This window comes from Ornithorhynchus anatinus, chromosome X5, assembly GCF_004115215.2.
Source record: "Ornithorhynchus anatinus isolate Pmale09 chromosome X5, mOrnAna1.pri.v4, whole genome shotgun sequence".
NCBI classification, from domain to species: Eukaryota; Metazoa; Chordata; class Mammalia; order Monotremata; family Ornithorhynchidae; genus Ornithorhynchus; species Ornithorhynchus anatinus.
In genome coordinates, this window is record NC_041753.1 from 60744362 (window position 1) to 60767676 (window position 23315).

Below are 23315 nucleotides of genomic sequence, written 5' to 3' on the forward strand. Positions count from 1 at the left end.
TTACATTGATGTAATTGGCAGGGCCATAAGCTTACCCATATCTCTCTTCTTTAATATAACATTCGCTAAAATCCCTCTGATTCATTAAAGGCCATCATTCGCCCCTTCCTCTCTCCTTCTGGCTCCTTCCCTTCCCCCAAGAAATGATATCTGCTCTTGTTTCCCTACCAACAGTGATCAGTTCAGTGCTCATGAAAACCTAGGGCAGGAAACCAGGGTGCCAGTGACAGCTAACAAATGTGACTGATAAATATAGAATGGCATTTAGCAACTTTTCACGAAGTTCTCAAATCAATCAATCATTTGTATTTATTGAGTGCTCACTTTGTGCAGAGCACTGTACTCAGTGCTTGGGGGAGTACGATACAACAGGAAAAATATGAATCCTATGTGGGCAAGTAAAGTGCTCCCAGGTCTCTCATAATTAAGGCAAGGGTGGCACTCTTGGAAAACCCCTTGTTTTCCAAAAGCAGCGTTACCATACTCACCGTGTCTGAAGCTGTGTTTGTGCATGGTGGAACCGTTTCTTCCACCACTACAGCATGCTGTATCCAGTTAGGTCAGAAGTCCATTCCCTAATTCCTTAACAACGTTCTAGCCAAAACACGAAGTAAAATAGTGCTTTCTGGCAGAACCAAGAGTAGTCTGGAAAGGGGTAATCATGTGCTATTCAAAAATCAGAATTTATACATCAGCTCTCAGGGCTACTGATGACTGTACAGGGTTTGTGCATGCTTTTGTCCCTGTTTCAGAGACCGCATGGTTATTAGGGTTCAACCCCCCCCCCCCCCATCTCCACCAGCTTATGTAAACACTGAATAAAGCTGTTGGGAGATTACGTGCACAATGCTGGATCTGATAAGTTCAAAACTAAGATAGCATGGGTAGAATAATATTTGGGATTAATAGTGGTAATCTCTTTAGGGAAAGTGTGCAGAACAGTTGCCTGAGTCTTTGAGGTGTTAGTGTCTTTGCCGCATTTCAAAACTTAGCTGGTGCCTGACTTCTCTTTCAGAACCCTGGATGGACTCACATGATACTGCTTTCTGACATCTTCAGAAATGATCATTTTGGCCCCCCAAAATAAGTTTTCTGGTTCACAGGTTACTTCCTGTCTCAGAGTAGGTCTGGCCTTGGGATTCACTCCAAATGAGTAAACTTCAGGCCAGAATAAAATGAGAAAATTAGACAGAGGTTAAAATGCACCTTGTTCTGGGGCCTTGACTCATCCCATTGTTTCCTTTTAGTCATCTCTATCATCTCTAGCGATAAAGTCATAATAAAGGGCATACCTTCACTTTTATTTCGATAACAAAATATTCTTCATTATACTGATGAAAAACATTTAATTTCTCATTTTGAAGCCAGTGGGGGTTATTTTGCAACACTGCTACAGGGATCAAGCTCCAGCAGTGTTTTCAACCAGATTCATAGGTTGTGACAGGTGTTTGACCACGGCCTAGGAATATAGGCATTCAGGCCTACCTCCTTCATAGGGGGTAGGTCAATCAGTCAGTGGTATTTACTGAGTGCTTACCATGTGTAGAGAACTGTACTAAGTACTTGGGAGAGTACAATGGAGTTGGTAAATATGATCCCTGCCCTCTGTTTGATCTCTTTATAGGACCACTGGCACCACCATGATTTCAGGATTTCCACCTGCTTTGATTGGTTTGCATCGGTTGGTCTGACAAGATGTCGCCACAAGCAAACCTACTCCCTTAGAGGAACTCTGATTTTCTGAGAAATCTCACACAAATTCTTACCCAATTTGAGCCTCTTGGGACTCCAAATCTAATGCTTGGGGGTAGGGGGGAGGCTCTCTAAATTGTAGTTCACTGCAATTTAGTGTGGTCCTGACTTTCTTTGGTTCAGGCCTCAGTGCCAGCTCGTTGGGGGCAGGGAATATGTCTGCCAACTCTGTTATACTGTGCTCTTCCAAACACTTAGAACAGTGCTCTGCATACAGTAACTAAATAAATATGATTGATTGATCTATTAGAAAATAATTACAACTATGTCATTTATTAATACCGGGCTAGATGTGGGCAGGAAGCCTGTCTACCAACTCTTTTATATCGTGCTCTTCTAAGCACTTAGTACAGTGCTCTGCGCAATGTAAGAGCTCAATAAATATGATTGATTGATTAATACAAGGTTATAAGGTTGAACACGGTCCCTGTCCCACACAGGGCTCGCAATCAATCTTATTCCCATTTTAAAGATGAGGAAACTGAAGCTCAGAGAGGTTAAGTGACTTGCCAAAATAGGCCAGTAGCAGATCTGGGCCTCAAAACCAGGACTCCCGACCCCCAGTCCCATGTTCCTTCTACTAAGCCATGCTGCCTCATCTATCTCCTCACCTCCTGTAGCCTAAATCAAACTGCAAACTTGAGTCCAACTATTATTTGCCAGAAATAGTGTCTAACCCTTGTATCGTGAAGGACCAACTTGACTTTCAGAGTACGATCACCAGTGAATGGGACTTGGATCTTTACTTCCCACAGAGCTGCAGGAAAAGAGATTCATTTATTCTGTTGATAGATCTCTCCAGTAGACTTTTTGTTTGTTGATTTAAGAACTTAAAGTGGATTCTGAAAAGTCTTCTGGTGATGAAAATAGATGACGTTGTCATTGTTGTGTATAAATGTAGCGTCTGAAAGCTCGTCTTTCTTGGGAGTTTTCAGAGGTCTCTGTCTTGTCCCAAATATGCATTTACCCATCTTGTTTTAGAATGTAGGTATGAAATGATGAGCGTGACCATACCCTCTGCAGCATTTTCATCACAAGGAAAGTCTCAGGGTAACAGAGAGATTCTTAGAACATGAAGAGCATCAGAACACCTGGGCAGTGGAAGGGGTATGGCAGCAGATGGACAGGAGGATTATTTTAGTATCCCAAGGGTGGCCTTAACAGTAGAGATCGAGGACCCTATTAACACCAATATTTATTCCCCGTTTGGTCCATGAACTGACAATAACAATTAAAAATCATATCATACCTCCTTCCTATCCCTCTAGTAAACAGTTTTTCCATTTTTACCTTTATCTACTGAACTTTGAGCCTACCAGATACGGTATTAGGCGCTTTTGAGTCCAGCTTAATTGCCTCAGCGTCAGTGAGAATGCTACGGTGTAATCCTCGATTGAGCATCCAGATTAGAAATGTTGTTGTTGAAGATTTTAACTAACAGTGTATTCATCCCAAATATATTCATCATAATGGAATGAAATGACCTGACCCTCACCCCCAAGTGGAAAATTCAAGAAGGATTTATTAAAACTGCAAAAGATGCATTCTTCATCATCCTAACATTTCCAAAATGAGACACTTCTTTGCAGTGAGTATACAGAAAGGGAGGTAGAGCATACAACCTCAAACCTCAGACAGAAGAGAGACAACACACAATACCAAACCGCTGAAGAGCAATATAATGTGAAGAAGATGTAGGAGCAGCTGACAATCATTAAATCTGCAAAGGAAACCCGGTAGGCTGGGTGTTAATTACAGTAATGTAAGATGTTTCTGGGAATACAGTGCCTTCTCTTTCTTCTGGCTTGTACAATTAATGACCAAAGTTTTCTGTTACAAATCCTTCAATTGTCCTGCTGTCTCTTGAACAAAAGAGAAATGCCTAAGAGGCAAGAGCAGAGTCTCCTTTTCCGAACTTCTAGAAAGCTCTTCTCTCAACCCCAGGGAAGTTAGTTACACATTCCAGGAGCTATCATAGGACCTGCAGCAGTGATTAGCTTGATATTGTAGAGAACACTGCTGTTTGACTATGCTCCTGTTTGACTTTCCTCCGCAAAGGAAGAGCTCTTATTGATTGGAAAAAGAGCCACTCTCAATATACACCTGTTATTGCATTTTCATAAAATCCATGATCTTGGCAAGACTAGATCCATTTATGAGTTATGAATTTAAAGGCATTCCATCTTGCGGAAAGAAAACTCGAAATGATTGCTTTTGTTGGTATACTGTTTTTGTGTTTATTATCAGTAATTGCTATTGATTCCCATCCTAATTGCTGTAATTGTTATTTGTTGGTTATGCTTGTAATGGAGATCCAATTCTCCAGTAAAACTAGGTGGATAAACTGCTCTCTGGAGTTAACTGCTCATTTGTGAGGCATGAGTGACCTCTTCAAGTGATGATTGGTTAATTGGCATGATGGAGTCTAGAAGAGTCATTCACCTTTTAAGGGAGAGCGAATTGCTCTAGGAGAGCAGCTTCCTCACCCTAGTTCCCAGAGGGAGCTGGGGAAATGATAATACTGTGAGACTGAATTCCGTCTAATGCATCCCAAGGGGCCCCCAAAGACAGTAATTAACTAAGCCAATTATTTGAAAGCCAACAGGATCACCCTTTCAAGTCATGCTTCCCCTAGGTCTCAAATGGGAGAAGAAGAGTACCATATCCTAAATGTATGGGAGCTGCTTGTGGAATTTCACTGAAGAGAATTTCATCATGTGGAATTTAGGATTTGTCCAAGAGCAGGGATTTGAGAATCACATGCTGCCTGGTAGTGGGGAGATGGGAAGAGAGCAGTTCTTAGTGTTCATTCATTCATTCAATCGCATTTACTGAGTGCTTTCTGTGTGCAGAGCACTGTACTAAGCACTTGGAATGTACAATTTGGCAACAGATAGAGACAATCCCTGCCCAACAACGGGCTATGTTGTGGAGAAGCAGTGTGGTCCTCGTGGAAAGGGCTCAGGCCTGGAAGTCAGAGGACCTGGGTTCTAATCCCAGTTCTGCTGCTCGACTGCTGTGTAACCTTGGACAAGTCACTTCATTTCCCTGTGCCTCAGTTACCTCATCTGTAAAATGAGGATTAAATCCCCCTCCCTCTGACCGGTTAGACTGTGAGCCCATCATTGGGCAGTGATTGTCTCTTTCTGTTGCCAAATTGTACATTCCAAGCACTTAGTACAGTGCTCTGCACATAGTAAGCGCTCAATAAATATTATTGAATGAATGAATGAATGAATGAATGAATGAATGAATGAATGAATAGACTGTGAGCCCCATGTAGGACAGGGATTGGGTCCAACCTGATTATCCTGTATCTACCCCGTTGTTCAGAATGGTGCTTGACACATAACACTTAAACTGCTATTATCATTATTATTACTCTTATTATCATTATTATTACTGAAGGCAGCCTCTCCAGTAGCATATAGTACCAGTCTTTGAGTACATCAATCTGTGCCCATAGTTTAGCAGAGTTTAGGGGTTCCTTGAAGCCTCCCCTCCTGGTGGTTGGAAAGAGGTAACACTTCCCTTTTAAGTGCCTAACTTCCTACCACAGGGGGTTTCAGCCACTGAGAAGAATGTGTTTGCTCAGTTATGTGTTTGCTCAGAGTCATGGAGGCCTCCAAATGCAAGCTCTTAGAAGACAGGCATTGTATCATGTGTACCCCCTGCCCAGCACTTAAATGCTGTGGATGCTCAAAACTTTCTATCACCATTAAAAAATCTACTTTTAGAGGCTTGTTAAATCTAATAACGTACGGAAAGAATCATGCTTACAAATGTGTTATGATGATTTTATGATTAATTTTTCCCTTCTTGGTTTACATTTTCAATTTTCCATTTTCCTTATTTGATGGACTTCTTTCATTCTTTAATATTTATAGGATGCCAACTGTGTGCAAAGCACTGTAGTAGGCACTTGAGAGCATATGATTAAAGTATTAAAAAAAAAAACCACGGTCCCTGACCTTGAGGAGTTTTCAGTCTAAAGGTGAGATGGGAAGACATGCATTTTAAAAGATACAGAGGAAGGAGGAAGAGAACAAATGTAGATATAGCTAATAACAACAAAGGAAGGTAGAAATGACCTGGGAAGGTGGTAGTCAGGGAATTAAACTGGATCTGTTCATTGAGGCAGTGCAATTGCTATAAATTAAAGGGAGGTGAATGAAGGCTCCCTGAAAAAGATAGCATTGGTTGCCAGAAAAGGCAATGACAGAGGTGGATTGAGTGATAAGAAGTGAGAAGCTGTTGAGAGGAAGATAATCCAAGTGATTCAGTTCCATTAAGGACCAGGCCATCAGATTTACAGGTCTGCCACTCCTATTCTCATCATGGGTTTCCCAGCTGCAGAATGGCCATTGTTGTTTTCTAGGAGAAACTCATGGCTGTGACACAAGGCTCCCAATTCACAGCATGTCCCAGCTCAAAAACTGCAATGGTGTCTCCCCAGCAGGGAAAGGCACAGTCATAATGACTTTGATACCATGATTGCCATGGTTACCCAGAGTTACCACCACTACTGTAGGTTCCGTCACCCCAAGGGTTTCTGAGATATGCAGTCCTAGTAATGCAACCTCCTCCTTCCCAGTCAGCGTTATCAGAACTCTACATCCCAGGAACACAAGGGTCGCAAAAGTCTCCCCTTCTTACCTCCAACCTTCTGCTTTACATCCTGCACTGAGTACTGCACCCTCCCAATGACAGCCCTGATTAGGAAAGAGCAAACTTCCCCATGCTGTAAAGAACATGGTTCTAATTAAGGAATAATTAAGTAACAGTGTAAGATCAATTATGCTAGTTAATGGGTGATTTTATTTAAGATCTTTCATGGGGTTCTTTGTCAGTATGAGAATGTTGTCTCAAAACAACCCCTCAGCATTACTTTTAGAACTAATGATCTTAAAGTGTTTTAAATAAAAATCTCACTGCCATTTCTTAAGTGGATTATTAATGGAAAAAATGAAGAGAATGAAGAAAAGAATGAAAACGTGACAAATGTGAAAGCCGCAGGTCCATGTCTTGTCTCGTCCTTAATGCCATAAAGTTGGCTTCAAAGGGAGCTTCATGCTTGGATCAGCTCCATAAGCCAGGGAAAAAGACAAGAAAGGGACCTCACATAATGTGTTGTTAACAATAAGCAGACCGTCACTGTAGCTAGGATTGCAGCTCATGCATTCCAATACCCTCCATCCATTTGGGGGTTTTCATTTTACTACCATGATATATGGTTTCTCAGTAGACTTTGCTGCTCTATAAGTCAGTTCCACTGGAGAGCACAACTAATTTAATTGCAAGTAAGTCACTGAAGTTTAATAGATGCATTGGGGCAACAATTTGTTGGTCCTCCTCCAATCCAGGGTCTGGAAAGGCACTCTGGCTTTACCCTGTTGAGAAAATACGAGCTTTTGTGCCCTCAACCGAACCTCTTCAACATGCAGCTAGGGTGCAGCTGCATCTAACTCTGAAAACAAAGAAGGGGTAGCGACACAAGTGTTGTCTTCCCCTAAAAGAGCTCCTTTATGTTCCAAGATGATCAGGAAAGTGGAGCAGGTTCCTTATGGGGAGAGGCTGAAAAGATTGGAGCTTTTTCAGTCTGGAAAGATGAAGGTTGAGCAGGGACGTGACTGAAGTTCACAAAATCAATCAAGCAATCGTTCTTTCAGTGCTTATGATGTGAGGAGCACTGACTAAGTGCTTGGGAGAGTACACTATAACAGGGTTAGCAGGCACATTCCCTGTCCACAACGAGCTTACAGTCTCGAGAGGGAGACAGACATTAATGTAAATCATTTATAGCATATAATTATGGAAATGCAGATGAGACTCTTTAACCCAGCAGCGTGCCTCAGACCTAACTCCTGATTGGTGGAGCTATATGGCTGATTGAAATATCCCACCTGTCTCTTTTACTCAAACAATCAATCAACGGCATTTAGTGAGCGCTTACTGTGGGCAGAGCACAAACGATTGGGAGCGTACATCACAGTAGAGTAGATAGATATGATCCCTGCTTACAGACTACTTCTCTCTTTAGGAAAGAAAATGGATAGCAAAACTTGAAACATGTTTCTTTAAGCATTTACTGCACCTCGATCTTGTCTATCTCACCGCCGACCTCTCACCCTCGTCCTGCCTCTGGTCTGGAACTCCCCCCCGATCTTCATATCAGACAGACCATCACTTGCCCCACCTTCAAAGCCTTATGAAAATCCCATCTCCTCCTTAGAAACCTTCCCCAACTAAGCCCTCATTTCCTCTGCTCACTCTCCCTTCTGCATTATCCTTACATTTGGATTTGTACCCTTTTATTCACCCCACCCTCAACCCAAAGTGCTTATGGACAGATCTGTAATTTATTTTAATGTCTGTTTCCTATTTTAGAATTCAAATTCCTTGTGGGCAGGAAATGTGTCTACCACCTCTGTTATGTAGTATTCTCCAAAGCGCTTAGTACACTATGTTGCAAACAGTAAGCATTCACTAAGTATGATTGATTGATTCATTCATTCAGCCAATAACTATTTTGTGACACTTTATAGCCCTACAAACAGAATTCCTTAAACTGTGGAAGTCTTGCTGATATAGCGCAGGAACCAAAAAGATAGTATCAGGAAGGCATGAAACTCTTTCCAGTCCTCTAGATTTATTTAACTTTCAGAGCTTTCATGACTTTCATGACCATGGATGTGTCAACACCTCTAACAGTTTCATCCTTGCAGTGGTTGACCAAGTGAGGAATTTCAAACTAGCCCTCCAGTGACAGCTATTCACTTGTCTCCAAACCCTGCTCAGCTAAGCCTTCCCTCATCTGTAAAATGGGGATTAAGACTGTGAGCCCCACGTGGGACAACCTGATTCCCCTGTGTCTACCCCAGCGCTTAGAACAGTGCTCGGCACATAGTAAGCGCTTAATAAATACCAACATTATTATTATTAAGCCAATGCGTTTCAGGAGGAAAATGTCTATTCATTATATCTCTTGTAACTTTGATCCAATCAATAACTCAGACCTTGGCTCATTCTTGATACGATTATCCCTCTCTCCACCCCTTGTCTTGTTGGTTTGAAATGAGACAATTCCCAAGATCTGAAGAGCCCAGACTTCAAGGAGGGGCGGTTGAGGGAGGTCCAAGAGATTATGAAGTATAAATTGAAATTTTCAGGTAAGGGAGAAAGGGATGCAGAAAAAACTCTGTGCCTCTGAGCTGTCTTCATCTGAAAAAGCACCACAAAGAGCTCCTTTCAGAAAAACAGGTGCACACCTGGGGAACCATCCTGCATTTTCAAACTCAATTTCTTGCAGTGCGGGAAAGGAGGAAAGTACGAATCCAATCAACTCAAAATCTCTGTTTTCCCCTTTCAGCACAAATTGAAGTGATACCATGCAAGATTTGTGGCGATAAATCCTCTGGAATCCACTACGGAGTCATCACATGTGAAGGCTGTAAGGTATGAAACTTCAAAATAGCATTGTCAGTGACAGCAGGGTTTGCCTCAGACATCTGTATATGTAACAGAGCATGGTGACATCTTTTAAGAAGGGTTGCTGAAGCCCCTCACTCCTGGTGCTGTCCTCTAGGAATTGTTTGGGTTGGTTATATTTTACTTTGCTCAGCATCTTACTACTGACCGAGTAGTCAACAACTCCTTAGAAACCACTTCTTTTTTAAGGCTTTGAGGTATTCTCCTTTCCAGTAGCACAAATATTGGAGCTGGCTGTGTTAGCATGGCCTGTCTTCCCTAAACTCCAGGGCATTTGTTTGCCTGTGTAAAAGAATAAAGGTTAAAAGTAAGTATTACAAGGTGATGACTGTAAACATCTCCATCCCCTTGAGAGAGAGAGGAATTATTATATTGGAAGTCTACAATGGTTGCCGAGGGAGTTTAGCTGTTCCTCATTCTCAAATTCAAGGAGAAAAACTTTAAGATCAAACCAAAATTAATTTGCATGCTCAATTGCTTTTAAAGTGCGGAAGTGAATGTGAAGCAGTTAACACTTAGCTGACCACAAAGCAGGAGAGATTGAACTGCAGGATGAGTTGCTTGAAGGAAGCAAAAAGAGAGCTTCACACAAAAAGAGAGAATGTTGGGGATGGGGGGGAGGAAAAGCTACAAAGCGACATAATTGCTTCCTAATCACAGAGACTAGACTATATACAGGGCATATAACAGGCAGCACAGCATGGGAGAAAAGTAGTGATATAACAGGTGCAGGTATTGCAAAGACCAATTATTTCTTTGAGCACAGGTGCAAGCAGAGGGAATCATCATTCAATATTGTTGAAACTGAGGGGGAAAGACACAGGAATAGATTCCAAGATCCAGCATCTTTTGCCAAGTCTTTCAAATAGAAATGAAACAAAATCTGCTTTAACTTTAAATCATAGTGATATTGCATGAGAAAACTGACGTTTTTATAATGTTGCACAAAATTGAAATTGGCACTGAAAGTTTTATTGTTAATAATAATTGTGGTATTTGTTGAGTGCTTACTATCTTCCGAATACTGTGCTAACCACTGGGATAGATATGAGATAATCAGTTCGGACATAGTCCCTGACCCACGTAGAGCTCACAGTCTAAGTACCAGGGAGAACAGGCATAGAATCCCAATTTTACAGATAATGGAACTGAGGAATGGACAAGTTAAGTGTCTCGCTCAAGGTCACACAACAGGAAAGTGGCAGAGCCGGGATTAGAACCCAAGCCCTGTGACTCCTAGGCCCCTGATCTTTCCACAAGGCCATACTCCTTCTTGGAAAACAGATAAAACAACTTTGTCAGAGTACTGTTATTTGGGGATCCCTTTTAGCTGCTCCAATCTATTAGGCTGAGTCTATTTTCAGTGATATTAACAGACAAAAGTGTAGTCTTTTAGCTCAGTGTCAAGATGAAGGAGAGGTTCAGGTTTAGTTGTGGAAACCACTTGATGGTAAAATCTGATCTAACAGTGTATTCCAATCCCAATTGTTTGAACTTTTCAATACCCTATTATTGTATTGTTGTACATAATTTACATATAAACATGAGTTTCCCAAGAGCAAGTGACCTGCCAAACATACTAATGCAGGCCAATAGCAAAAGTTGGGAATCAAATGCAGGTATTTTGATTCCAGCTCATATGACCTCCACCTGAAATAGAAACTGATCTTCACAGAGAATGCAGCTATTATAACACAGAATGTGTAAGGTTGGAGATGACCAAAAAATGCAATGTGCCCTACAGAATGTGAAAAGAAATGGCCTGAATGAGGGAAAAATACCATTGCAAATAGGTTACATTAGTCTTCAAATAAGAAACAGAAGGGATTATTTTGTAGCAAGAAGATGTTCAGGTCAGTCCTCTCCATGCCAACAGTCACATTTCATAACATTATTTTCAAGTCAGTGTAAACATTTCAATATAATATTGACTTAGCCCATGGCCTAGTGGAAAGAGCATGGGCCCGGGAGTCAGAGGACTAGGGTCCTAATCTCATGTCACCACTTGTCTGCTGGGTGACCTTGGTCAAGTCATTTAATGTCTCTGTCCCTCAGTTCCCTCATCTGCAAAATGGAGATTCAATCCCTGTTCTCTCTCCTACTTAGACTGTGAGCCCTATGTGGGACCTGATGATATTGTATCTACCCCAGGGCTTAGTACAATACTTGCCAAATAGTAAGCACTTCACAAAATACCCCACATAATAATAATAATAAAATAAATAATGTTGGTATTTGTTAAGCATTTACTATGTGCCGAGCACTGTTCTAAGCACTGGGGTAGATACAGGGTAATCAAGTTGTCCCACGTGAGGCTCATGGTCTTAATCCCCATTTTATAGATGAGGTAACTGAGGCACAGAGAAGTTAAGTGACTTGCCCACAGTCACACAGCTGACAAGTGGCTGAGCCGGGATTCAAACCCATGACTTCTGATTCCCAAGCCTGGGCTCTTCCCACTGAGCCATGCTGCTTCTCGTATTTATCCTTCATTCAATAAAATGTGAAACACAAAAAACAGTTTTTATGTCAAAAAGTACATTTGCAATAAAGAGCCACAGATAAGTGTTGGTGTATAATTAATGCCAAGTTGGCCTTAAATGAAGCCTGGATCTGTGGCTTCAGGAAAACATTTCTCAGGTGCAGATAAGCACTGCACATTTTTTCTCAACTCTCCTGCTGATGGACACGTGAGCCACCAAAGGTATAAACCACATTCTGCTTATTAAAAATTTTCAACCAAGGTAGATCTGCTCAAATGATGCTTTCCAACTTTTTTTAGGGATTCCAGGAAGAGGTAGTACCTACATCCAGGATTTGGAACCCTGTTCAATCTAATCATTGATCTTTGAGTGCATTCTCAATTTCAGGCTCTAAATGCATCCAGTTTTCCTGTCATCCAAATCTTTTCTCTTACTAATTTAAACCTCCCACTGGACTCCAAGCTTGTTGATATCTTCCATAGGAGGCGGGATATCACCATCCACCTCCTCATCAAACAAAAACTCCTCACCATTGGCTTTAAAACACTCAATCACCTTGCCCCCACCTACGTCACCTCACTTCTCTCCTACTCCAACCCAGCCCGCACACTTCACTCCTCTAATGCTAACCTTCTCACTGTGCCTCGATCTCGTCTATCTCACAACTGACCCCTCACCCACATCCTACCTCTGGCCTGGAATAATAATGTTGGTATTTGTTAAGCGCTTACTATGTCCCAAGCACTGTTCTAAGAGCTGGGGTAGATACAAGGTAATCAGGTTGTCCCAGATGGGGCTCACAGTCTTCAACCCCATTTGATAGATGAGGTCAATGAGGCACAGAAAAGTTAAGTGACTTGCCCAAGGTCACACAGCTGGCAAGTGGAGGAGGCGGGATTAGAACCCACGACCTCTCACTCCCAAGCCCATGCTCTTTCCACTGAGTCACGCTGCTTCTCGTGTGAAAGCTTCTCGTGGATTGCCCTCTCTTATCTGACAATTATTCTCACCTCCTTCAAAGTCTTATTGAAGGCATATCTCCTCCAAGAGGCCTTCAGTGACCAAGCCCTCCTTTCTTCTTCTCCCTCTCCCTTCTGTGTCACCCTGATTTGCTCCCTTCATTCATCTCCCCCCTCCTAGTTCCACAGCAGTTATGTACATATCTGTAATTTATTTATTTATATTAATATCTGTCTCCCCCTCTAGACTGTAAGCTCATTGTGAACATGGAACGTGTCTGTTTATTGTTATATTTTACTCTCCCAAATGCTTCGTACAGTGCTCCGTACAAGTAAGCGCTCAATAAACACTATTGAATTAATGAATGAATGAACTATACTGATATCTCATCAGCCCTAGAAAATGAATGGCACAGAGTTCTCTATGATTTTAGCCTATTCCCATAAAGAGACTGTTGATATCACATTCATTTCCACCAAGTATTTGCTTAAGCTTCCTTAACCTCCACTTTTATATACATGAAGAAAGCAGTCATTTATTGAAGTTACATGATTTTGTCTAAGACCATATAGCAACTCATTCAGTGGTATGCATTGAGCACTTACTGTGCACAAAGCACTGTACTAAATGCTTGAGAAAGTAAAGTATAATGGAGTTGATAGACCCGATCCCTGCCCACAACGAGCTGTCAGTCTAGAGGAGGAGCTCAGTGAGAGAACCACTGTATTTGTAAAAATGTGTACGTCTGTCTCTACCGTTAGAATGTAAAGTGGGGAAGCAGCATGGCTCAGTGGAAAGAGCCTGGGCTTTGGAGTCAGAGGTCATGAGTTTGACTCCCGGCTCTGCCACTTGTCAGCTGTGTGACTGTGGGCAAGTCACTTAACTTCTCTGTGCCTCAGTTACCACATCTGTAAAATGAGGATTAACTGTGAGCCTCATGTGGGACAACCTGATTACCCTGTATCTACCCCAGCACTTAGAACAGTGCTCTGCACGTAGTAAGCGCTTAACAAATACCAAAATTATTATTATTATTATTAAACGTCTCCTACTTCTCTGTTATACTTTCCCAAGTGTTCAGTACAGTTCCAGGTATGTAGTTGTCCTTTGTAGTCGAAGATGACACTACTGAAGATGAAAACGGTGTGCTCTGCCAAATGGAATGAAATAAAAGCAATGACCATTATCAAAGCCAGGATCAGAATGCTCCAATCCAGAATGCTCCACTCCTCCGATTCCTCCCGTCCACCCAGCCCCCGCAAATCCTACTGCCTCTCTAAAATGGTAGAGGCCATGAGGTGTTTCTTTTGAAGCCCATTGCAGATAGTCACATTGCTCTTTGCAGCTTTGCCAAATACGATTGATTGATTGATTGATTGATTGACTGAATAGGTGATGATGGATTAATTAACCAAGGACATCATTGGGATCTTCTTTTCTTCCCAGAGAAACAATTCTCTCCATATTATTTCAACCTAGGGCACCTTGGGAAAGTTGCAAAGTAGCTTCCTACCCTACATATGATCAGAGAATCAGTTGAGGCATTTAGTTCAGAGATTGCCAATGTCTCAGTGGTGATTGACCTGTTGGTACTATGCTTCTTGAGGGCATTCTCTTCTGAATCATTCAACGCTGCTTTTGCCATCTTCTAGAGATGGCATTCATATTATTTTTTTCCTGTGGGAAAATATACCTTGTCTCTAATAGAAGTTTGTGATTTAATTCTTAGGAGTTCAGAAAGTTTTGAACTTGAACTGAATTGTACTGGTTGAGAGCAAACTGCCAAGGAGTGTCACTCCAAATAAAATGGCATAAATGGCAGTAGCCTCTTTCTATCGCTGCCTATCAGTCAATTAGTCTGTGGTATTTCTTGAGTGCTTACTACTGTGTACAGAGCACTGTGCTAAGCACTTGGGAGAACACTTGTTTTCCCTGCCCACAAGGAGTTTACAGTCTAGAGAGGGAGACAGATTAAAATAAATTACAGATAGGGCAAATGATGGAGTAATAATTGATAACAGTGGCTTTTGTTGAGCGCTTATTATGTGCAAAGCACTGCACTAAACTCTGGAGTGAATACAAGACAATCAGGACAATCAGGACCAACCTCTGTCCCACTTAGGGCTTACAGTCTAAGTAGGAGGGAGAACAGGTATTGAATCCCCATTTTACATACAAGGGAACTGAAGCACAGAAAAGTGAAGTGGCTTGCCTGAGGTCACACGGAAGCAAACGAGTAGCAGAGCTGGGATTAGAACCCAGGTCCTCTGACTCCTAGACTCCTGCTCTTTTTACTGGTCTCACTGTGGTGAAAAGTTCTGTACTAAAATTCTTGGAAGAATACAATACAGTAGAGTTGGTAGACTCATTCCCTGTCCACAAGGAGCTTAAAGTATAAATATGTTCTTTTCTCTTTCTCTTCCTTTCACTAGGGATTTTTTAGGAGGAGCCAGCAGAACAATGCCTCTTATTCCTGCCCGAGGCAGAGAAACTGTTTAATTGACAGAACCAATAGAAACCGTTGCCAACACTGCCGGCTGCAGAAGTGTCTTGCCCTGGGAATGTCTAGAGATGGTAAGGTGTTATCATCCTGCCTCGCATTAAAATTCTTGGAAATGAATATTCTAATTAGATAAATATGGATGGAGAGGTGGGAGAAATAGACATGTTGTTCTTGTATCCTGCTAACCAGAAAGTACAGAACTATTCGGGTTTCTGAAATACCTGGAACGGAAGTGAATGTGCATGGGATGAGGCTGGGTAGGGGCGGGGTGGGAAATCAACCAGTTACATAAACACCATGTTCACTCTGAGGAAAATCATTGTAAAGAAGTTGGCAAAGAGAGGCTCCTGCTAGAGCTGACTAGATGACATTGGAAGTGCCATGCTAGTCTCTGGTCATATAGTGTCCCTAAGTCAGACTGAAGAGGTAAAACAGTGTGTCGGAAGTTGAGCTGGTAAGCTTAGAGACTTCTCCCTGTGGAAGCCCAGATTCAGTATTATAGTAGGTCACAGGCAAATGTCATTGTGTGTATTAGTAGACTGGTTGATGTTTGGTTTGCCACCTGACACTAGGATTCTCTGGTCAGAAAATGCTATCATGGTCAGAAAGGGTACCTGGATCTAACAACAATAATAATAATAATAATTAAAATAATGGTTTGAGTTAAGTACTTACTATGTGCCAAGCACTGTTCTAAGCACTGAAGTAGATACAAGGTTATCAGGTTCTCCTCCCATGTGGGGCTCACAGTCTTAATCCCCATTTTACAGATGAGGTAACTGAGGCACAGAGAAGTTAAGTGACTTACCCAAAGTCACACAGCTGACGTGGGGGAGCCGAGATTAAAATCCACGACCTCTGACTCCCAAGCCTGCGCTCTTTCCACTAAGCCACACTGCTTCTCACTCAGATCTCTCACTCAGATTCTCACAGATCACCCTGAAAAGCAAAGCCCCCTCCCTGCACCTGTCCCCTTGAAACTCCCTTTTAAAGGGCTTCAGGTATAAAGCTCTTTGATTCTATTCCATTTTGTGCCCTATCGTGAGGTCATCCTACGCCTTTCAGGCTTCTCCAGGAAGTCATGGTAGAATGGCCCTTGCCCCAGAAGCTGGGCCCTATAGCATTAAGGACACACAACAGGGTCCTGTAGCTCTGGTTGGGGGCCCTCAGACACAGCCCTAAACACTTGACAGATCCTTTAGCTATGTCATGGAAAAGTGTAGACATTTTCATTTATTTTATTCATTCATTCAATAGTATTTATTGAGCGCTTACTATGTGCAGAGCACTGTACTAAGCGCTTGGGATGAACAAGTCGGCAACAGATAGAGACAGTCCCTGCCGTTTGACGGGCTTACAGTCTAATCGGGGGAGACGGACAGACAAGAACAATGGCAATAAACAGCGTCAAGGGGAAGAACATCTCGTAAAAACAATGGCAACTAAATAGAATCAAGGCGATGTACAATTCATTAACAAAATAAATAGAGTAACGAAAATATATACAGTTGAGTGGACGAGTACAGTGCTGTGGGGATGGGAAGGGAGAGGTGGAGGAGCAGAGGGAAAAGGGGAAAATGAGGCTTTAGCTGCGGAGAGGTAAAGGGGGGATGGCAGAGATGAGGCATGGCTTTAAATGAGTTGGATACATGGAACTTTGTGCTACACAAAGTACTGAATTGCCCCAGCCTACCTTCTCCAGCAAGCCACCTCAGTGTCACCCCTCCAATCCCCAATCACGTCCACATCTTCCGGCACAAGGTGTTCCCAAATAGCCGGGCCCGAGGAGATCCTTGAAACAATTCAGAAGGACCTGACCTTTTGCTCATGAGCAGCACAGGAGTGCATAGAGGACATGAGCCCCTAGAGCTGCAGCTTCCCAATCATCCAGTCTCAGTCCTACAGCTGTGACCCGGGCACCAGTCATTCCTTCAGACCACATGCACTGTAAACATGGGACAGAGAGCAGTGCCCTATAAGCAAAGAAAAAAGAATGCTGTCAACAGTTAAAATAGTCACATTGGAATTATTTTGGAGCGATTATATGTGAATTTGGATTGTTGGTCACATAACTTATTCCTGCCATGTGAAGGCGGCTTGTTAACTGACAGCAGCTGGAAAGCCTCATTAATAAATGTGAAAGGAGAATAAGCAGGGTGTCCTCAGTCCTATTACTCAAGCCCCACAATGAAGAGACACCTCCTTTGCCAATAAGGCCTTGTGGGTTAGTGCCCTTGATGGCCCTGACAAGGGAGGTAAGGGCTAGGCCCAAAATCAGTCTTGGGGGGCCAGGGCCCAGCCTCCCCCTTGTTACGTAAAAGGGCTGTTGGTCATGTTCCCATAGTGTCACATTCTCCAAGCGGGAGAAATAAGGTGCATCCAAGAAACCCCTAAGCAAATGAAAACAAGATGGTGTCCAAGGACACTGGAGACTGAAAGATAATGATCCAGCAGCCGCCTAACCACAGATCCAGGGCAATCCCAAGGCTGCCAAGAATATCTTCCAAATTGCCTCCCGCAGATGGGTGTCTGCCAACCAAATAAGGAGGAAACGGGGAAAAGAAGACAGACAAAAAAGTCAATTGTGTTGAGATGCAGGAAGCTCTCTGCCTCCTCTTTATCACAGCATAAATAATAATGTTGGTATTTGTTAAGCGCTTACTATGTGCAGAGCACTGTTCTAAGCACTGGGGTAGATACAGCGTAGTCAGGTTGTCCCACGTGAGGCTCACAGTTAATACTCATTTTACAGATGAGATAAACGAGGCACAGAGAAGTTAAGTGACTTGCCCACAGTCACACAGCTGACAAGTGACGGAGCCGAGATTTGAACCCATGACCTCTGACTCCCAAGCCCGGGCTCTTTCCACTGAGCCACGCTGCTTCATTAAACCTAAATAGGAGGTTTAATGTGAAATGGTTTGCTGTGTGGGAAAATATATATGCGACGTATGGCATTTGGTAAATGCTCCTCGCGAAGGGTTTAAAATGCTCCTTGAACTTTACAATGATTGGTGACCAGGGTCTAATTGACACATAGAACTAGGAAGTAAATATAATTTCAACCGTAATTGTTCCTGGCCACAGGGAGACCGTCTTCAGTAGTATTTATTGAGCGCTTACTATGTGCAGAGCACTGTACTAAGCACTTGGAATGTACAATTTGGCAACAGATAGAGACAATCCCTGCCCATTGACGGGCTTACAGTTTAATCTTCACCATGATCAGTCAGCTAAGCATTATGACCACTAGGAGACCATTTGGCATGGACAGTGCTGTTGCTGGGCTTCCCGGAAATTTCACCTTTTTAGGAGTTCTCCAGGGCCTACAGACAGGCAGCCAGCTCCTGAGTGAGGCCACAGTAAGAGTCGAATCAATCAATAGTATTTAGTGAGCGCTTTCCCGGTAACTCTGAGAGCACTGTACTTACCGCTTGGCCATACTGGGGATACTTAACCCCATGCTTCCTTCACAAAAGCCCATTTGCCCTTCGACTAGCACATCTCACACTTTTCCAGTTCAGTCTTCATGTTAATCTCCAGGCCTTGCTTGTTTCCCTGTTCCCTTTTTCTCACACTTCTGCTTTTGATCCTGGGACCCTGTGAATCCTGGAAAGGCCAACCCATTCAGGAGAGGAGGTGCTGTTTCACTGAGGAAATGCAGACACCCCTTTGTATTTTACATGTGTAGAAATGTGTTCAGCATCTAAGTCTGAAAGTGTCCAAATCTTAGGTTCCTGGGATTGGATGCCTTATTACACGCCTTAAGTCAGTTGATGGATTCATACATTTTAGTGATCAGGAGTCATTCTATTTAAAATGTTCTGTTCTCCATTTCTGACCAACGGATTTATCAAATGATGTATTTGCCTTTGGACTCACTCTGAAAATACTTTCCTTGATTTTGTTGTTTCTTTTTCTTGCATTTCTCCGAAATGAAAAAAAGTCAACCACAGAAATAGATTATGGCCATTTATATAAAATGAGGAAGAAAAACTGCCACGAGCACTAAGAAATGAAAAGTGACACAAATCAATCTATCGTGATGCCAAACTTATCTAATTTAGTTAGACTAAATACACTTACCCATATCTTGTGCACTAATAGCAACCACTCCTTCCCTTGGAAAACAAACACTGATCCTTCCTTAGGGAGGGCTACAATGAAAAGTCAAATTCAAGCTGGAACTCTCCTATCTCACCTCACTGATTTCCTACTACGACCCAGCTTGCTCACTTAGCTCCTCTAACACCAACCTACTCACTGAACCTCGTTATCATTTATCTTGCCACTCACCCCTAGCCCACACCCTGCCTCTGACCTGGAACTCCCTCCCTCTTCATATCCAACAGACCACCACTCTCCCCACCTTCAAAGTCTTATTAAAATCATATCTCCTCCAAGAGGTATTCCCCAAGTAAGCCCTCATTTCCCCAACTCCCACTCCCTTCTGTGTCATTCTTGCACTTGAATTTGTATATTCCATTCACCGCACCCTCAGCCCCACAGCACTTATGCACATACCCATAATTTATTTTAATGTCTGCCCCTCTAGACTGTAAATTCCATGTGGGCAGGGAATGTGACTACCAACTTTGTTATACTGTGCTCTCCCAATCATTTAGGATACCGTATTGCACACATTAAGCACTCAATAAATACTGTTGATTGATGGATTACTGGAAGAGGTGGAGAGAGGGAGGTCACTGGTGATAGTGGAAGAAGTGACGAGAGGAAGTGCGGCAGAGAGTTGGGGATTTGGAGCTTCAGGGAACTAAGCCGGGGTGAGCTGAGGGAGAGTGCGTGGAAAGAGTCAATTGAGGGGAACTTAGAGAAGGAGACAGAACTGGAGAGAGTTGACTGTGGCATGCCTGCTTCTGCTGCCCTCTTCCCGCACTTTCATGGCCTCCTCTCCATCCCCCTTCTCCCCAGCTCAATCTCTTCCCAGCCCACCTACCACTCTTTCCTGAAGCTTCCCATGACCAGTTCTTTCTTTCTCCAACCTTGCTGCTCTTTCTTGGGGGAGCAGTGAAAAGATGCTGATTGGTCAGAAACCCACCATCCCTGCTGAACTAATAGAGTTGCTCTCAGTCCAAAATCATTTGAATAGGTTGTTAATTCTTAGGTTCAGCTATTACTCTTCACACATATGGAAGAGATGAGAACAAAGAGAGGATAGCCGTTAACTAATGTCATCACATTGTGTGCAGGAAATGGAGCCTCAAAAGTCTAGATTCTGAGAGGCAGATGTGGATAGAATTGGATTTGTATACATCTATGGAGATTAAGTACCCCCAGTAGAAAGCTGTTTTGATCCCTGAGGTAGCCAGAAGGAGTTTCACTAGACAAAGGAAAGAGAATGGGGAAACAGGTTGAGTCGCCTATTACATTTTGAAAGATCAGCTTCCCTGACCAAATATTCTGCCATCTTTTTCTTTCCCAAATTAGTTCTTTAGAAGACAAAATAATTAAACTTAAGTGAATTTCAGTCGGTAATATGTTCTTCAAATATGGAAGACAACTGTATATGTTATATAGTTTTCAATTATATATATATTTTTGCTTCTATGTGACTCAAAAGTGGCTTAACTATGTCTCATATATGGATTTGAGTCACATAAATGTAGAAAATACACATTGATGATTGAATTAAAAGTCATATTAAGTATTCCGCACAAAAATACTCCAAAACTGCTGATCTTTAATATTTGAAAATGTCCAGAAAGATATAGGCTGTGTCTATAATTTAAAAGAAAAAAATCCTAAAAGTGTGATAATATCTGGATAATTAAATCGATCAACCAATAGTATTTATTGAGTACCTGCTGTGTGCAAAGCACTGAACTGAGCGCTTGGGAGAGTACAATAGAGTGAGTCGATATGATCCCTGCCCTCGAGGAGCTTACAATCTAGCAGAGGAGATAGATACCAAAATAAACTACAGATAAAGTACAAATAGGAGGAAATAGTATTAATGGGGCGGGGGGATACTCCAAATGCTTCAAGCAGAATAAATTACCTGCTATTGAGGAAAATAATTTTCCCTATGTTCTGAATTATCCAGACTGGCTACCTGCAGTGATGCAATTTACCAAATAATTATTTAATGCTTGCTCCACCTTCCATTGCATTTGTATATCCAGCTGCACTGAATTGGTGGGTTATTGTCTTGCTGCTCCAGAAACTGGTATTATTTCAAGCTGAATTTTTCAATAGACCATCTCTCTCCCCACCTTCAAAGCCGTACTAAAATCACACCTCCTCCAAGAGGCCTTCCCTGACTAGGCCCTCATTTCTCCCATTCGCCCTTCCTTCTACACTGTGTATGCAGATTGTATGAAACGTAAGTACTTGATATTCCCCCTAACCCCCCAGCCCCACAGCACTTAACTACATATCCTTGTACTCACCCATTTCCCCATTAATAATTTATTTTCATGTCTGCCTCCCCCTCTAGACTGTGAGCTCCTCCTTATGGGTAGGGAATGTGACTACCAACTCTGTCATGTTGTTCTCTCTCAAGCGCCTAGTACGGTGCTTGGAGCATGGTAATACTCAATGCATGTTATTTATTAATCGATTGATTGATTTGGGTTTAAACAGAATTGCCTCCATCACCACACTCGCCCTTAGAATGTATAAATGTGTATGGGTGCCACATAAATGTGTATGTGTATGGGATTTGGTAGGGGGGTACACACCACTCACACTATCTCTGAACCCACCCCATGACATCCTAACCTCCTCCTGATCAACAGAAAACATTTCTTTCTCCATCCATTTTCCAGGCAGATTAAAAGGAGTCAAACCTTAAGGTAGTCCCTAAAATCTAAGTAGGCTTGCAAAGTGCAAGGGGTATTGGAGGGAGGAAGATGCGGGAGAGAAAAGCTATCAGCTGATCTGCTGTCAATCAAAAAGCTGCCCAGACCGTTAAGGAGACTCCCAAGAGGCAGTAAGTACTGTAGCCAAGTGCTTAGTACAGTGCACTGCACACAGTAAGAGCTCAATAAATACTACTGAATGAATGAATGAACTTTTCCCTACATACCCAACCTGGAATTCTCCAAACTAATTGTGCTGAATTATAGCTAAAACAATTTGCTAGTCTCCATTTCACTGAGCTGAATCAAGACTGAGACCGCAACAGTTACTGAAGCAGCATAGCCTAGTGGAAAGAGCATGGGCCTGGGAGTCAGGTCCAGCCTGCTGTGTGACTTCAGGCAAGTCACTCAACTTCTCTGTGCCTCAGTTCCCTCATCTGCAAAATGGGGATTTGGTACCTGTTCTCCTTGTATTTAAGATTGTGAGCCCCATGAGAGACCTGATTATCATGTATCTACCCCAGTGCTTAGTACAGTGCTTGGCACATAATAAGCACTTAACAAATACTATATTGTTATTTTTATCAGGCTGGTCCCATATTGAGTCTCTTAGGTTTTTTCATCCTGCTATGTATTTTGCCGGTTGTAGACAGTAGAGATGATGCTGCTGTTTTTCATCCAGTCCAGAAACCACCTCCTCAAAGTTCTGAATGTTTTGATTCATTTAGGTTCTAAATTTCCAAGTGAAATCAGCTGGAAAAACAGGGGTTGATGATGGCTGTTTGGATTAGTTCAGTGCTCTCTTTAGTTTATTTTCAAACAAAATATCCTAGATTAATGACCCACCTGACTCAAAGATTGTGTCTGCCCAGATGCATCCCAAAAGTCTGTGAACATTTACTTCCATAACTAGCTGTGAGACAGTGGAGTGGTGGCTTCCTCTTACTGTCTCACAGTTAAATGAGCTGGGATTTTTTCCCGTGATGATTTCATAGATACACAGTGGAGGTAGTATCTGCTTCGTTGTATCTGTCTGTTAGGGCAAAAACAAAGCAATATTGCCTTTAACTACTTTAAATGAATTCAGAGGATTAGTAGTGTATTAGCATTACCTAAATAGCACTCAATTATTTTAAATGGTGAAACAATCACTCTACTGGTCTGTGCTGAGGCTATTCAGTACTGGAGTTTTCACCAGCTGCCCTTGACAGTCGATCAGTCATGCTTACTGAGTGCTAACCGTGTATAGAAAACTGTACTAAGGACCTAGGTGAGTACAGTAGAATGAATTCAATAGATCCCTTCCTT

At 42.3% G+C, this 23315-nt stretch overlaps 1 protein-coding gene across 3 annotated transcripts in view; it reads left to right on the forward strand.

The window, feature by feature from the left end:
* RORB (RAR related orphan receptor B) overlaps positions 1–23315 on the forward strand; it is a 180607-nt gene that overhangs the window by 121212 nt on the left and 36080 nt on the right. For all 3 annotated transcript variants that reach the window (XM_007667023.2, XM_029055648.2, XM_007667021.3), the window contains exons 2-3: positions 9122–9207; positions 15116–15257. In XM_007667023.2, coding sequence (XP_007665213.1) covers positions 9122–9207; positions 15116–15257 — 228 coding nt within the window. The remainder of the gene's footprint in view (positions 1–9121; positions 9208–15115; positions 15258–23315) is intronic.